Here is a 16,150-nt window from a genome sequence, read left to right as displayed (position 1 = left end):
AAATCACATTAATATGTTGTAACATTTAAAGGTCCTTTCTGTGTTAGTCTACATCAAGAGGGAAAACATTTAATTGTTAAACTTTTGTTACCTTTGGATGTAAACATTTTAAGATGTTACAATTTTAGATGTTACACTTTTTTTTACCATCATACTATCAATTAGTAAAACAAGATATAGAAATCTATGCGAAAAAAAAACCCTGTTGACAGCCAACCCTTATTTATTCATTTGTGCTTTTTGGTCTGTAGATTATGGATCCTACAATGTATAGTGCTATTGTAACCTACAAAACAGGCGGTGGGTATCCTCTGGGATTATCCAAGGACCAGAAGTCAAATTTTCGGAAAAAAACTGCTATTTTTGACATTGAAGGTATTTTGACATAAGACTATGTGATAAATCAATATTGTTATTTTTAAAACCCTTTTGCAACATAAAATGTAGCTATATATTATTATATTCCATTAGGATCATTTAAGAGAGGCCTGTTATTTTTATAATTTAATGTTATGCTAAGCTTTCTTTTTTACACAATTTTGTTTTACATTGTTTGACAACAGACCCGATGTACAGATGTCTAGTTTTCTCTATTTGTACTGTATAATTGTAATTCTTGATGCTTTAATTAATAGGTATTGTATTGTTACTATATCATTCAGATAGTCAGCTCTACTACAGAAGATACAAAGGAACTGCCCGTGAACTGAGATTAAAGGTTGGCTGTGGTGCAGAGGATGCAAATTAATGCTTTATAGAGTTTCACGCTAGCAGCATTGGTGCACATTGTGGACAAAATAAACCCAAAGATGCCATATCCAAAAGGTTTTACTGGCCAGGGATGTCCGAGGATCTTGACAAATGGGTAATGACACTGATCAAAGTTAACAAATTGAATAAAATCTTTCTTTTCTTTTAATGCTTACTGATCATTTCTTTTTAAACAGGTGGCTGAATGTGTGGCATGTCAGGCCACTAAAGCATCAATTAAAGAAGAGGTCAAAATTACACCTATACAGGTAATCTATCTATCTGTCTGTCTATCAATCCAGGTAATCTGGTAAATACAGGTAAATACAGGTAATCTGTCTGTCTATCAATCCATCTATTCATCCATCCATCCCTCTCTGACAACCAGAACACGTTATATTTAATTGCACATGTATGTAATAGAATACTTACATAATTTACTAAATATTTTTATCAAATTGTAATTTTTATCATATTTTTTGCAAGGTCACACAACCCTTCGAACTTTTGGGATGGATCTGATCGGGAAACTCGCTTGCACAGACAGTGGCAATCAATATATATGCGTAATAATTGATTACTTGACCAAATGGCCACAGGCTTATCCACTCAGGAGTAAGTCTGCAGAGGAGGTCACAAACTGTATTATCAAGTTTTTCAATCAGTTTGAGGCACCAAAACGCATACTCACAGACCAAGGGAGGGAGTTTGTTAATCAGGTAAATCCAAGCTGTAACATACCATACAGTGCTCAAATGTACTTTGAAAAATATTTACCTATATTGACAATAATTAAATAACAATTTTGTTTTATAATCAGATCAACCAAAATGTGTCCAAAATTCTTGCCATCAAAAGGAGTTTGTGCTCACCCTATCATCCCCACACCAACGGTCTAGTGGAAAGGATGAATGGAACCATACAGAGGTACTAAATTTATACATCAATTTTAACACAAAGATCCTTAAATTTTTTTACATCCACCTATATGAAAATGTAATGTGTTTATTGCAGAACTATAATGGTGTTTGTAAGGACTGTTAGAAACCAAGTAAAGAATACACAGGTATTTATATATATCTTCTGCTAAAACTATTTTAATGTTAATTATTTGATGAACACCGTGATGCTGTTATGTTTGGACTAAGGACCAAAAAACAGATGACAACAAAGTTATCTCCTTTTTATATGATGTTTGGTCGTGAGGCACGATACCCTTCTCAGGTCCCAGAAGATTATCAGGTGGGTTGTCTTCTATGTTTTGTTTAATTTTTAATTGTATGTATCGCATTCAGTATGAACTTTGACTAACACAGCACAGAGTCACTTTAAACACTTTAATAGCAGCACAAGGACAGTTCACACTGGGTCATTTTTATCTGTAATTCTATCAATGTCTCTGTTGAAGCTGTAGTGGGAATTGAACAAATGACTGAGGACGTCCTGAAACTCAATGAAGTTCTTCAAACTGCACTTACCCATACTGCTCAGGTCTAAAAAAAAAAGACAAATAAAGAATATAAAGCAAAGAAAGTGAAATTCTCTGTGGGTGACAAGGTGCGGAGATGTAATGTTCGGAGCCAGCAGAGAAAAGGTGAAAAATTAGATCCAAATTTTTTAGGTCCATACACAATTAAAGACATTAAAGCAAGAATGCTGATCTGATAGATGAGAGAGGGGTTATTTTGCCAAAAATCAATATTGACCACTTAAGATTATATATTGAGGAGATGCCACGCATTCCACACAAGATTGTATCCAGATCAACAGACGCAAATCCATCACAAAAAACCTGTCCAACTGCTGAATCATCTGCAATCTCAAAAGTGACAGAGTCATATGTCACCACCGCTGTATCTGCTCCACCATCACCAGCCATCTCCAGAAAAGCTACATCACCTGTCTCCCCAAGGGTTTTACCATCACCTGCTATCTCCAAAAGAACTGCATCACCAGTCTCACCAAGGGTTTCACTATCACCTGCTATCTCCAAAAGAGCTGCATCACCTGTCTCAACAAGGGTTTCACCATCACCTGTCATCTCCAAAAGAGCTGCATCACCTGTCTCTGTATCTGTGTCATCATCACCTACCACTAGAGCAAAAGCTGTACAGCACCGCCTCATCAGCAGTAAGTCAGCAGAAGAATAATGCATGTCAATCTCTTCATTATCTAAAATCTAAATTCATTACTGTTTAAAATCTTAAAAGGTTATGCTGCCATCTCAAAGGTGGGCTTTGTTCCTAGATCCTCTGGGAGAAAGTAAAAAAAATAAATAAATAAAAAAAAACATAAAAAAAAAAAAAAAAAAAACCAAGTTCAGCAAAACGGACACAATGCCAGGATGTAACGAGGTATTTGAAGTTGTTCATCCAAAAAATGTGCTTCTGTACAAAATTCATCTTTACAGGAAAATGACTTATTCCAGTATCACAATCATGATGATTTGATATGTTAAGGGCTTTTATGCGACAAAAGGGATGCAATTTTTCAAGGTGTTCCTGCGATACACTGCCTCACCCAAAACAGCAAGATGGCACATCGAGTGGCATCTTTGCTTTGAAAGTAAGTGATTTAAAATCGATAAATTATTTAATTACCCTGAACTTATGATCTTGGAGAAGGACAAGTTAGTTGGTAATTATAGTGTTTTATTTCCCTTTATAATGAAATTGCTTCTTTTATTATTATTTTCCTCTTTTAGTTTGCTGAATTTGTACTTAGAGAGGAGCCAATTGTTTTAATTAACACAAAAGAAGGAGTGGAAGACTTGAGAAAAGAAATAGCTGTCACTCTTCTCCAAAACAGTGGTATGTGTAATGTACAGTATCAGTCGTAACATTACTATTTTAAATATTTCTAAAAGAAGAATCTTATTTTCATTAAGCCTGCATTTATTTGATCAAAAATAAACTGAAATATAAAAAAAATAATAATGTGTTGTGAGATGCTATACAAATGTAAAATAATGGTTTTCTATTTTAATATATTATAAAATATAATTTATTTCTATGATGCAAAGCTGAATTTTCTTCTGCAGATTGAAGTGTCACACAAGCCTTTAGAATTCATTCTAATATTCTGATTTATTACCAATGGTGGAAACAGTAGTGCTGATTATATATGTATATATATAATTTTATTTATTTATATTTATTTTTTTTTTTTAAGAGAATACACTACAAGTTTGGGTCAGTGTTGAATTTTTCTTTTTTTGTTTTGAAAATTTTGATTGTGAAGGCTTATCATTTTAGAAACGATTTCCATTTTAGATGAATGCTGGGGTTTTTTTTTTACATTCTTAAATTAATCCTGAACATATCATAGCAGCCTCTAAAAAAAAGGAGCACAACTGTTCATGATCAGCATTCAGCAGTAAGAATGCCTGCCTCTTCTACACTCTACATTTCCTCCCTAGTTATTAACTGCACATCCTTCTTAATCACCACACCTCTCTGCCATCATCCTCACCAACTCATTTGACTACCTGCTTGTTTAGCAGAAATTTACCTGTACCAAACGTTGAAATAGGATATATTTTCTTTTGCAATGTACATTCACTGACTGTACATTCAATGCAAATCATATAACCTTCTCACTTGAATTGGTTATTTTAGATGACCTGAGCCAGCTGTGCCATGTCTGTGGGGAGATAAGTGGTGATAATATCTGGGTATTACTGTTTTCTATGGGCAAGATTATTCACTATCTATCACAATTTAATTATTGGTTACAGTGTCTGTCTAGTGCCTTGAAGAAAATTATGTCTTCTCTACATTTCAGATTGCCTGTGACTGCTGCAATCGGTGGTACCACCAATCATGTATCCAGGCGACATCACAAGTGCACTTTTTGTGTCATGCCTGTCAAAAGTAGAATTAAAGGAGTAACACTTTTTACACACCTCTTCTATTAGTGGATTTTTATTTTGCATGGTTTTGTTGCATGAGCTTGGGATTTTTGTACATTTTGAAAAATAGAGCTGTCTGTTTAAATCGAACAAAACTTTGTGCGTTAAATATTATTACTTGTGTAGGTGTATCACAGCAAATTTGGCAACTCTTCATTATGGGGGAAAAAGAAATAGAGGGGGTAGAATTCAGGCAGGGGGTTTACATTCAGCTTGCCTAAATAATACCCCCCTAAATAATACAGCTGTCCATGTTGTTAGATTAAATGTAGTATTTTACACATACATTACTTGTGTATTAACGCTAAATAAATACGCGGTTAGAGTTCACACAGGTGGTTTTAAAAGCAAATGATTACATTCCTGAGTTTATTCTGCCATCTACAGGAAGCTGTGCGCGTTTTCTTCAAATTGATCTTTTGGCGTTAGGACCAGGAAAACATTTGACCCAATTTTCCGTGTTTTTAGTGCCATCTACAGGAAATACGACGGTACTGTGCGCGTGCACGCGTAGGGGGGTTGATTTCAGACCGGGGGGTTGAATTAGGCACAACACCGGACACATCACCTTTCGTGCATATTAGCTGTGCGTGCATTACGACACTTACTATTGGCTGCGGCAAGGAGTAAATTAGCATATGCAAATGAGGTAACGTCGCGATATCGGCATGTAGTTCTCATAAAGCAACTAATTAAAATATACATCATCACTTGTTATCTGTTTTTAAATCAAGTATGTAGGCGGGGCATTGGAGCTCAGGAGGATCCAGACTCCATCAGCTCCAGACTCCTTCAGACCTGTGCAGACCAGCATGTTTGGTCTGAGCCTTAATCCGGGAAAGGTACCACAGGTATAGAAAACATCCTGCGTGAGACCTGTACCAAAGACATCATGCCCAAAAGACTTTGGGGACTACAGTCCAGTGGCACTGACTCGCATCTGATGAAGACCTCCGACCTCTGGTGAGCCCATCAATGGATCCATTTCAGTTTGCCCACCAACCTGGTATTGTAGTGGAAGACACAATCTTCCTCCTAATAAGTGCTTTTTCACAGTAATGTTTTCACATATTTTTGACTTTTCTAGTGCTTTTAACACCTGCACTCCTAAGGGATAAGCTGGAGTACATGGGAGTGGACCATCATCTGTCTACCTGGATATAGGATTACCTCAGAAATCGCCCACAGTATGCGAGGACTCATGCCTGAGTCTGACATGGTTGTCTGCAACACTGGGGGTCCTCAGGGAACGGTCCTGGCCCCGTTCCTCTTCACTGTCTACACTGCAGACTTCATGTTCAGCCCAGCAACCAGTCATTGGCAGAAGTTCTCTGATGACTCTGCCATAGTCAGACTGATCACAGAGTACAGAGGACTGATCCAGAGTTTTGTGGACTTGTGCCAACAGAGGTGCCTCCAGATAAATGAGGAAAAAACAAAAGAACTAGTGGTGGATAATATTCTCGATCTTCTCAAGGAAGTAGGAGGAGCTAAGTACATTATGCAAATAAGTCATCACTAGTATTCTGGGTTTTATAAAGGATGTGGTTTTTTTTAATCTACATGGCTTCTGACCGCTGATTGAAGGATGCAGCGATTCACACACTCAAAATACAAGTAATATTCAGAGATTTAATGATGTTTAGAATAGACATAAAAGGAAAAACCTGAACAAGGTAACGGGGCTGAAACGAACCAGTCGAGACATAAAAGAGAATTACAGTTCATGAAGGTATGCGCGGGTCAGACTAATGATAGAACCAGGTGCACTTCGTTAGATCTTCAGGGTGAAACTGAACACACAGGTTCCGTGTTACTGTTCCACATGATGCTGAAGGACACGTGCTGTCCTGTACATCACAGATCATAACGCACTTCAATCTTTTTTATTACAAATTGGCACCAGAGGAAACATTTTTTACTGGTAAAATAGCTGCTGTGGAATAATAATAATAATAAAAAAAGACACTGTACACTAAAACAAAAAGGCATTAATAAAAAGAAAAATCTCTTAAAACATAAAAAAAAAAAACCCTCAGTGTCCCTGTTTGATGATGATGTCTGACAGGTCTTCCACTTTGTGAAGCTCCAGATTCTGCAAGGGACAAAACACGTAAGTTTTGATGAGCGGCAACTCGCTCTGTACAAACGACATCTATGATTACAATGTACAATATGCAAATGAGTAATTACTAGCATTCTGGTTTTCATAAAGACAGTAAGGTAATTAGAATATGCAAATGAACTGTTACCAGCATTCGATTTTATTTTTTGATCAAGACAGTAGGCGCTAATCTGAATATGCAAAAAAAGTGATTACTAGCATTCTGTTATTTTACAGACAGTTGGAGGATCTAGTTAGGATATGCAAACGAGCTGCTACTAGCATTCTGTTTTTTATACAGGAGGAGGGGCTAGTCAAAATAAGCTAATTACTAGTGTCCTCTTAACTAAAGGTGTAGGATGAGCTCAATAGAACATGCATGTTATCCCTGACTAAAACAGAAGGGGGAGCTAGCTAGCTGCAAATGAGTAATTGCTAGATTTGTTTAAAAAAATAATTTGTATTCTACTTTTACTGATGTTTTGTTAGTGATTTTCCAGCCCATGACGTTTTAAAGTGGAAAGCGTTGGCAGATGCTGGGCATTTGATGATGTGGGAATGAATGGCCGTGGACTGATTTTCAGGACCTACCTTCTCGTTGGCGAGGTGCAGGAGAGCGACGAAGGCCAAGGGCACAGACAGGTTACTGGCCATGGTGCTGGGCAGCCTGGAATACACAACAAGCCAAAAGGCATGAATTATTATACACACGACGGTTTATCTATAATTGATCGGGTGCGTGAAGGAGAGCCGGCGCGTGTGAAAGATGCATGAGGATTAAATAAACGGCCGAGGCGTCACAGGTGACGGGGCGGCTCTCCTTCACGACAGCGAGGCCTATATCAATATCCACATAAAATCAGTCACAGCCGGAAATCCGGCAGATATTACGGCTTTTCTTTCGTCTGTCGATCGATGTTGCTATGGAGACGGTCATATGAATAGCTGAAATCACGCAGTGGAATATACTATAAACTCTGGAGTTTCCTTACTTTCTTAAGAGCGTCCTGGTGGACTGGCTGAAGGACTTCTCTCCTGGGACTTCTGTAGAATCCTCCCTCTCAGCATTCTTTAATAAAAAAAACAAAAACAAAAAGCGCAAAGAGAGCAAAATGAAAAATGATGAGGGATTTTGTTATTATTACTAATATCTCCTCATCTATACTGCTGTGTGTGTGTGTGTGTGTGTGTGTGTGTGTGTGTGTAACAGAATACCGCAGCTGGTTTCTCTGGGCTGTCGGTCAGGAGGCTCCACATGCTGTTCTTCAGGCGCTTCATGTCCATCTTCTTGGCTGTCTTGGCGTAATTAATCTCGATGATATTGACCTGGAACATAGATAAACACAGCATCAGTTCGTTTCACGATCCTCCGAGTCAACGTTTTCCCACGTAGCTCCCGGTGGGATCGCATTCGCAACAAACGCGTCCAATCACGTGGAGATGAAACCAACTCGACTGCGCCCCTGAAGCTTAAGTTAGTATTATTATTATTTCTCACACATTTTTTGCTTTTTTTCCTGGCACGTACTTTATGCGGCTCGGGCACCAGGCAGTCTTCCCCGTACGTCGAGACGCCGTCCGTGTCCAGACTGTCCGTCACGGGCCGAGAGTCGTCTGATCCGGCGAAGCATTCCGCCTCGTCGTCGCTGTCCCCGACCTGCCACGTTTCACCACAAGGGTGCACAATGTAGCAAAAACAAAACAAACAAAGAAAAAAAAAATGATCAGAAAAATAATTGCATGGAATAAATAATACCACTGATATCTCGTGTGTGTGTGTGTGTGTACCTGCAGCCGTGGGCAGAAGTTTGCAGTGTCATTAGCGTTGTTATAGTCGTATTCTCCGATGTCCTCTGCTAACTCACCTGATATCCTCTTCTTGTCTTTTACAATCAGCTGTGTGAGAGACAAACAAAACAAAACAAAACGAATAAAGTTTTGGTTCTTCTTGCTGAAGATTTGTGTGATTTCGAGCGGCAGGTTGTGTTTAGCGCGTCACCGTGCTGGCAGGTTTAAGGCTGAGCTGCGACAGGTTGCTGAGCGGATACTGGAAATCTGCAGGCAGCGTCGTCTTCTTGTTGCTGGTGTTCAGGGCAGATTTACTGATGGTGGTCGCTGCCTGGAAACGACAGACACGAGCCATGGGAGGGTGGAAAAAAAAAAAGGAAAAGAATTCGGTTTTAGAAACCTTCAGGAAAAATGCAGGAGCATGAAATGTGTATGAAAGGAAAAAAAGGAATTTGTTGTACAATTTTATTTCACAAATATATTTATTTCAGGTTTGACTCAATAGCACTCATTTATAGTTGATGCAAAAAAATAAAATAAAATAAATAATTTTTTTTTTTTAATCTGTGAAGTTTGTGTAATCCAGCTTCATACTATTATCGTTTATAAAAATATAAAAGCATCAATTACTCGGCATATAAACTAAATAAAACAAGAAACAATCCAATCCAGATGCTTCCTTTTTCCCCCCGATAAATTATATCAAATCCTAAAAAAAAAAAAAAAATTAAATACCTCAACCCCAAAAAGAAAACTGATATATGTATATTAAAAAAGAAAAAAAAAAGAAAAAAAAAAAAAAAAAAAAAAAAAAAAAGAAGCGTTTATATATGGTATAGCAGGATCTAAAAATAAATAAATGGGAACTGGTGCCACCCTATCCCATCATCACAGAGATCTTACTCTGGTTGTGCGGAAGTAGTTGTGAAAGTGGACGTCCTCGCTGAAGTCGATCACCAGAGGATTTTTCGGCGCTCGCTTTTTAATGTCCTTCTCCGGCTTGTGATCATCTACATGGAGGAAAACAATAAAGAACATGTTAACGTCGTGTTCCTCCTGTAAGTCACGTAATCACGTTATCGGTATGAACTCACGTTTGTGTGTGGGTTTGAAGAGCCAGTATCCCGGGCCGACCCACGTGGCCATGGTGCGAGGGCTGAAGTAGGAATACTCCCTGGGTTTGTCGGACAGCTGCAGGCACATGGTGGTGATGTCGCCTTCTCCGATCGGAATGACCCCCCTGCACAGACGCACGTTCGCATCAACACGACCGGCTGCAGGTTTATACGGGAATAAAATGTTTATCGGACGTGAACCCCCTCACCGTATTTTCTCGGGGCTCCTCCTAGAGCAGGCGTCTTTTTGCTCGTCAAAGTGATCCCCGTCCTCGGGTCCTCCGTCGTCTCCGTCCGCGTCGAAATGGTCCCCGAAATCCGGGGCGCCGTCCTCGTCCGGCTCGACGTCGGCGTTAACGTCGAACGCGTGCTCGCCCTGCTTCATCTTCTCCAGCAGCTGGTTCAGGTTGGACGTCTGTGGAGACGAACAGGGAAACGATTTGTCTTCCACTTCAGTTGAGCCGCTAGGGCTTCCTCATGACACGCTCCATTACCTGATCCGCTGTCCACTGGGTGAAGGAGAAATCTTCTAGAGACGGGCAGATGGGCATCTTCTCCTCCAGACTCTTTAAACTAACTGCGGGTACAAAGGGGAAATCCTCAGTGTTCACACTTGACCCGCGGAGACAGAGAGGTGTGTGGTGCAGTACCTGTGAAGGGTGAAGCAGGTGTGAGCTGTACAGGTGAGGGTGCAGCAGGAGGTCTGGAGTTCAGCAGGGTCATGTGGGAGGGGAACTTGAGCTCACAGCGACTGTCCTCACTGAACAGCACGGACAGAAACACTCCGGCGGTACTGTTCTCATCGAAAGATGCGGCCATGCGCTGGAACATCGGGTCCACCTGCAGCACGTACCACACGTTAATACAGTTTACTGTTAATACAGTTTACTCCGTCTTTCCTCCAGTAGGATTCTATCAATCACTGTGTAGAGAGGCGTGGCCTCAGGGGCCATTATACACAGTGAAGGAGGTGTGGCCCCAGAAGCCAATATACACAGTAAAGGAGGTGTGGCCCCAGGAGCCAATATACACAGTAAAGGAGGCGTGGCCCCAGGAGCCAATATACACAGTGAAGGAGGTGTGGCCAATCAGCAGATGTACTGATGATAATCTGAGGTCCTTTACCTCACACTTCATCTCTGACTCCGAGAGGTTGATGTTGCCCAGGTTCTGCTCCACTGTCTTTTTCGGGGGTCGTTTCTTCGGAACCTGTTTGGTGGTTGTTGGATCGCTTCCACTGCCCTCTGCTGCCTCGGCCTCTTCTCCTGCCTCGTGGTCTGCTGCAGTGAGAAACAAAATAAGGAGATAGATATAAATATTGGATTGACTTCTTGACATTGTAACAAAATGAAATAAGGCATATCAATGCATAATATTTCAAAGCAGAGGATATCAGAAGGTCAGCCGTTAATTACTGGCAGAAACACAAACACACACCATCTTTGGGTTTGGTCTCGGAGCCCAGTCCACCCAGAACTCGGTAGGCGTCGGCGTGAACGGCATCCACCCTCACCGCATAGATCTTAGTGCTGGCGTCCAGCGTCCCTGCAGCCACCTAATAAACACGGCATCACATCAGACCCCAGAATGTTTTTTTCCACCACAAAATTTAAGCTATTCAAGAAGGCCTCACCTTGAAGTTGAGCTCGGAGTCTTTCTGCTTCAGTATATCCGCCATGTAATCGATGAGGTGAAGCCCGAACGCGTTCTTCGTGGTGATTTTCTACAAACACATTGAGAAGTCATTATAAATTCACATCATCCACAAGGTTCATCTCTGCATATGTGTTTTTTCCCCCCTTCCGCTCACGTTTTCCGTTGAGAGTTTGATGCAGGTGGAGTAATGCTCCGAGATCTGCGCAGAGGACAGCTTGGGTACGGAAGCGGGGGTCCCCATGCTACTGTGGACACACCAAAGGCATCGTTTCAACAATTAGAATCGACCGAGTGCTTACGATCTGACGCATCTCCCAGAACAGCTGAACTCGCCTGTGGGCCTCGTTGATGGAGGAATCGGACCCAGCGTGAAGGTCGATGACCCTGGACCTGCGCCTCTGCCTTCGCTCCTGCTCATCGTCGTTGCTTTGGATGGATCCGAGAAGCGGCGTGCTGGTGGCCGAGTGGGCCATTTTGTGCCCCAGTGCCGGGGAAGACCACTGGCGTGGCCGGGAATTCGGGGTGCTCACGACACTCATGCTGCCTGCCGATCAAAACCAGAACAGTTAAACAGTGTTCCATGAACCAGAATACGTTTTATATTTTCGATTGTTCAAAATAGCCGTTTAAACGTTTGCTTTGATGATGGCGCTCGGTCAGCCTCACGAGGTAGTCGTCTGGAACGGTTTTCCAACATCCTAATCTGCTTGGGGTCGTTGCCATTTTGGAAAACAAATGATGGACCCACTAAGCGCAACACAAAATGCTGTGGTAGCCATAGTGGTAAGGGGCGTCCTCAATTTTCACTAATTTAACAACAGTGTCACCAGCAAAGTGCCTCCACACCATCACACCTCATCCTCCATGCTTTACTATGAGAACCACACAATCAGGAACCTTTGGTTCACAAGCTCTCGGTCACAAAAGAAGACGGGTCCCTTGTTTAGTTTTTTTTTTGTTTTAGAAAAAATTACTTTAGAATGCAAATACAAATGTATATAAATAAAACTATCAAAATCTATTTACTCTATGAAACGGTAACCACGCTGTACGGTGTTTTCTTTGTTTTAGTTTGAAATTATCCCAAACTTTGAAACCTTTCTAGACCTTTCTTTGGCCCAAATCTCCCCTACACTGTGTTCTCCCCGTTTCTCCACGTATCATTCTGCAGCGTCTACTGCGTTTACTTGTGCGTCAATAATAATGGTCCGTGGGGAAACACGGTGCTCGGCATGTGGTTAAACGGACTAAACGAAGCAGAGGCAAAGAATATTTATTACCGTTTCAGCCCTGGTTGAAATACATCTGTCACTTGAACTCTGAGAAGAATTGTTGTAAACCAGATGGTTCTAATTAATTTATCCTCTGCAGCAGAGGTAGCTCTAGGCCTTCCTTTACTGGGACGGTCCTCATCTTAGCGTTTAAAGGTCTGCAAGGATATATTGAAAGTTTTTTAAGATTTTTTTTTGCTTGACTGACCTTCGTTTTGTAAAAACTAAGTGATGGAGCGTCTTTTCTTAAAGTGTTTTTTGCCATACTATAGATTTGTATAGTTGTTGTGGCACTAATAGGGGTATTGACTGTAATCACTTTCATTGATTCACAAAATAACTGATGGTCTAAAGCACATTAAGGAGGCAAGAAATGTCACAAATGAACTCATGGCAAACGTGTGAATTAAATCCATAGAAAACGTATTTTTAGGGTAAAAATATAAACTATAAAACTAATTCTGCTTTGTTTTTGTTTTCTTTTACATTTCGGATGGCTTCAGTATTAATGTACAATGTTGAAAAACAAAAAAACCCTCTCAGGTCATGAAAACTAATTAAATAATAAATATATAATGATATATTTATATCTAATAAAATGTCAAAGTATGAAAGTAGCCATGCTAGCGCATTAGCATGCTAGCTCGCTACGTCGCTAATAAACCTTTCCAAAAACACATTTAAACAAACACAAACGGTTAAACACTCACTGTTGACGACTTTAGAATGAATATCCAATTAATTATTTGAGGAAATAATATTTTAAAAACTTTCGTATAAAAAATAATCCTGTATAAAACAACGGAACTGGAGCGCACGCGCGCGCACACACACATATACAGAGACTCAGTCGGCTTTCCTCCTTTTTGAAATTGCGCGCCGGACGGTTGGTACGTCATGCGTGCGTGATGACGACACCAGCGCACGACGGATAAAACGCTGTATAGAGATTACCGCTGTTCTGGGATCAGGTATTCAGATTAAACATGTACTTTGGATATATCCATTAGAAAATAAGAACTGTTCTCAGTACAGTTTCTGAAGAAACGTTACTATCACCAGTTATCGCCTGTGTATGAGGTGGTTCATATTCAAGCTAGTTTATTTGCTGTTTAGCAGATTATCTAATTTGGTATATTACAAGTATTTTTGCAAAAAAAGTTGAGAATATTGTTAAATAATATTAATGAAAAGCTTTTTAAAATTAATAATAAAAACCATAAAGCACATAAACACAAACAAAGCATATTTGACCATTTATATAAGAAGCTAGTAAACTTGGTAGTGGTTAACTAGCTAATTTCTACTAATGGTATTTAACTAACTACCATTAGTACCTGGATTTAATTAAGAATTTAATATGCTTTAGACCAGGGGGGTCCAATCTTTTCCACAAAGGGCCAGTGTGGGTGCAGATTTCCATTACAACCAATCAAGGGCCACACCTGATAGGCATTGACTAGTTAGATTTAAACAGGTGGATTTAGATTTAGATTTTTGGTGTGGACTTTCTGGGTTGGTAGGAGAACCTGCACGCTTTGTGGAAAAAGGTGGACACCCCTGCTTTAGACCATCAGCTGTCCTGTGAAGTGGAAAGGGTGAGAACAGAGTCAAAATCCTTATTAGTGCTACTAATACTACTACTTCTTCTACTGTACAAATCTATATTATGGCAAGAAACTCTCAAAAAAGACAGTCCATCATTACTTTAAGTGCAGTTGCCAAAACCTTCAAAATCTTTGATAAAACAGGCCCCTATAAGGACCGTTTAATTAAACGAAGACTAAGAGCTACCTCTGCTGCAGCGGATAGGTTTATTAGAATGACCAGAATACAATAAAACAATGTAAAGTGATTTACATAATGCTTCTTGGAGTTTAAGTGGCAGACATAATACAACATCCATATATACCAGTCAAAAGTTTAGACATCTTTATCTTTAGTATTTTTTATTTATTTATTTAGTTTGATTATCAATTTTTATCATTTAATACTGAAGAAAAAAACAGTTTGATTTATTTTAAGAATGCAAGATAAATGCAGTAACAATGACGTTGATTAGGGAGAGAAAAAGTGCACAAACATAAGGCACAACACTTGACTTTTCGCCTTTAGTGCTTAAAAACTGTAAATTAGCATTAAAGATAAATTGAACATGTTAATGGTGATGTTGATGCAATGCAGCTACACTAATCGGCTTCTCTAGTTATCCATCTGTGAGATGACAATGTTGTGGTTTCAGCATAAAGCATAAAGCGTCGCTGCATCGCTGTTATTTAGGTAAAATGATCAGGCAAGGGATATAAACCCACCGCAACACTTTCAAGCTGGTAGGCGCATGGTATTGTGGGTAATGTAATGATAATGGATTACCAATGTCTGGATTAACAGGAATTTCATTATGCAAGATTAATATGTCATTTAGGGTGGATTGTTTTGAGATGGATTGTAGGATCCTGATGTACAGTATAAGGCTGAGGGAAAATCGAACACTAGGTGGCAGTAACTGCACATGACCCGTAAAGGAATTCAATTTGATTTTGCAATCTATAAACCGATAAACCTATACGCTCAAAGATTGATTGTAATTGAAACTGAGTTGGCTAAGAAATGAAAATCCTCTAGACGTCTCTCTCTCTCTCTCTCTCTCTCTCTCTCTCTCTCTCTCTCTCTTTCTCTGTCTGTCTCGCATATAGACGCAAACACATTAAGGAAAACGAAGTCGGAGTTCACCGTTGCAGGCCAGAAAAAGTTTTCACGAGGTCGTAAGCTAACAAGGGATCGTGAAGCACAACTTAATTATCTCTCGACTGCTGGGAAATCAGCATCACATCACTATTTAATTATTTTTTTTACCTCTTCATCCTTCATTAACTTTTCAAGTTAAAAGCAGTCTCAGGCAACGTTCTCGATCCTCTAATTAACACGCCAGTGTTGACCGTTCCTCGCCGTTTCCTGCTGGTGGAATCCCCTCACCGTCTTCTCCTCCCTTTGGGAGGCTTAGCATCAAGAGTTTGCTTGCCGCTCGGATGAACTACCTGAGAAAACCCATGCGGTCCTTAGGGTCCAATTTATATCATGCAACTTATTTTATGTACTTGAAATTGAATGCATCGTTTTTAAGTACGTGTTTATCGTCACGCGTCCGTCTTTCCTCATAGAGGAATTCAAGGGAGTCGAATAGATACGACTCGTCACAATCACAACCTGAGGTTTCTTTTTTTCCTTCTGTCAGAATGACGAGCAAACAAGTATTCGAGTAGAAACTGTCTGTTTTTTTGTAGGCCAGGTTTATCTACGGCGCTGCACATTGACTGAATAATTGTACGTGCAAATCGGAAGATGTAGCGTTTTGCTGGAGCAAACTATTATCTGGGACCAACGCAGGAGGCTTGAACAATGCATGCAAACAAGAGCTCCTGTTAACGCTCCTGTCATGTGGTCAAGAGGGGGAGTGGAAATGTAGACACTGTTAATGTGGGCAACACACACACACACACACACTTATCTTACCCTGTCTGACACCTTCTATATTTCATTAATTGTTCTCTCTCTC

General features: G+C 40.0%; 2 protein-coding genes and 1 long non-coding RNA gene across 8 annotated transcripts; 2 read left to right on the top strand and 1 right to left on the bottom strand.

Moving 5' to 3' along the window:
* Window positions 1-257: 257 nt before the first annotated feature.
* LOC124380376 (KRAB-A domain-containing protein 2-like) lies at window positions 258-3,000 on the top strand. Of its 3 annotated transcripts, none has more exons than XR_006924670.1 (8): window positions 258-375; window positions 663-865; window positions 948-1,019; window positions 1,237-1,469; window positions 1,571-1,677; window positions 1,765-1,816; window positions 1,899-1,992; window positions 2,165-3,000. XR_006924670.1 is itself a non-coding variant. In XM_046841296.1 (7 exons), the coding sequence occupies exons 2-7, from the start codon at window positions 810-812 to the stop codon at window positions 1,953-1,955; spliced, it is 576 nt and encodes a 191-aa protein (XP_046697252.1). In that variant the 5' UTR covers window positions 258-375; window positions 663-809; the 3' UTR covers window positions 1,956-3,000. The 3 variants fall into 3 exon arrangements, 1 of the variants encoding a protein (XP_046697252.1); XR_006924669.1 differs by having other exon boundaries at window positions 2,159-3,000; XM_046841296.1 differs by having other exon boundaries at window positions 1,238-1,469; window positions 1,899-3,000.
* Window positions 3,001-3,073: 73 nt separating this feature from the next.
* LOC124380380 lies at window positions 3,074-6,128 on the top strand. The gene is made up of 3 exons (XR_006924671.1): window positions 3,074-3,315; window positions 3,455-5,623; window positions 5,748-6,128. It is a non-coding gene; the product is annotated as an uncharacterized LOC124380380 (long non-coding RNA).
* A 150-nt stretch (window positions 6,129-6,278) lies between these two features.
* On the bottom strand, window positions 6,279-13,485 carry ncaph (non-SMC condensin I complex, subunit H). Of its 4 annotated transcripts, none has more exons than XM_046841294.1 (18): window positions 13,305-13,485; window positions 11,657-11,867; window positions 11,478-11,568; window positions 11,301-11,390; window positions 11,105-11,222; window positions 10,793-10,944; window positions 10,318-10,507; window positions 10,162-10,244; window positions 9,877-10,082; window positions 9,647-9,792; window positions 9,456-9,562; window positions 8,764-8,883; window positions 8,553-8,660; window positions 8,293-8,421; window positions 7,980-8,090; window positions 7,757-7,833; window positions 7,356-7,431; window positions 6,279-6,755 (listed from the first exon to the last, which is right to left on the bottom strand). In XM_046841294.1, exons 2-18 carry the CDS (start codon window positions 11,860-11,862, stop codon window positions 6,696-6,698), a joined length of 2,070 nt encoding a protein of 689 aa, XP_046697250.1. In that variant the 5' UTR covers window positions 11,863-11,867; window positions 13,305-13,485; the 3' UTR covers window positions 6,279-6,695. The 4 variants fall into 4 exon arrangements, with proteins under 4 accessions (XP_046697250.1, XP_046697248.1, XP_046697251.1 ...); XM_046841292.1 differs by having other exon boundaries at window positions 10,793-10,947; window positions 13,305-13,484; XM_046841295.1 differs by having other exon boundaries at window positions 10,793-10,947; window positions 11,478-11,565; window positions 13,305-13,484.
* Window positions 13,486-16,150: the final 2,665 nt, after the last annotated feature.

This window comes from Silurus meridionalis, chromosome 27 (genome assembly GCF_014805685.1).
Source record: "Silurus meridionalis isolate SWU-2019-XX chromosome 27, ASM1480568v1, whole genome shotgun sequence".
Lineage (NCBI taxonomy): Eukaryota > Metazoa > Chordata > Actinopteri > Siluriformes > Siluridae > Silurus > Silurus meridionalis.
This window is presented reverse-complemented; position numbering and strand designations above follow the sequence as displayed.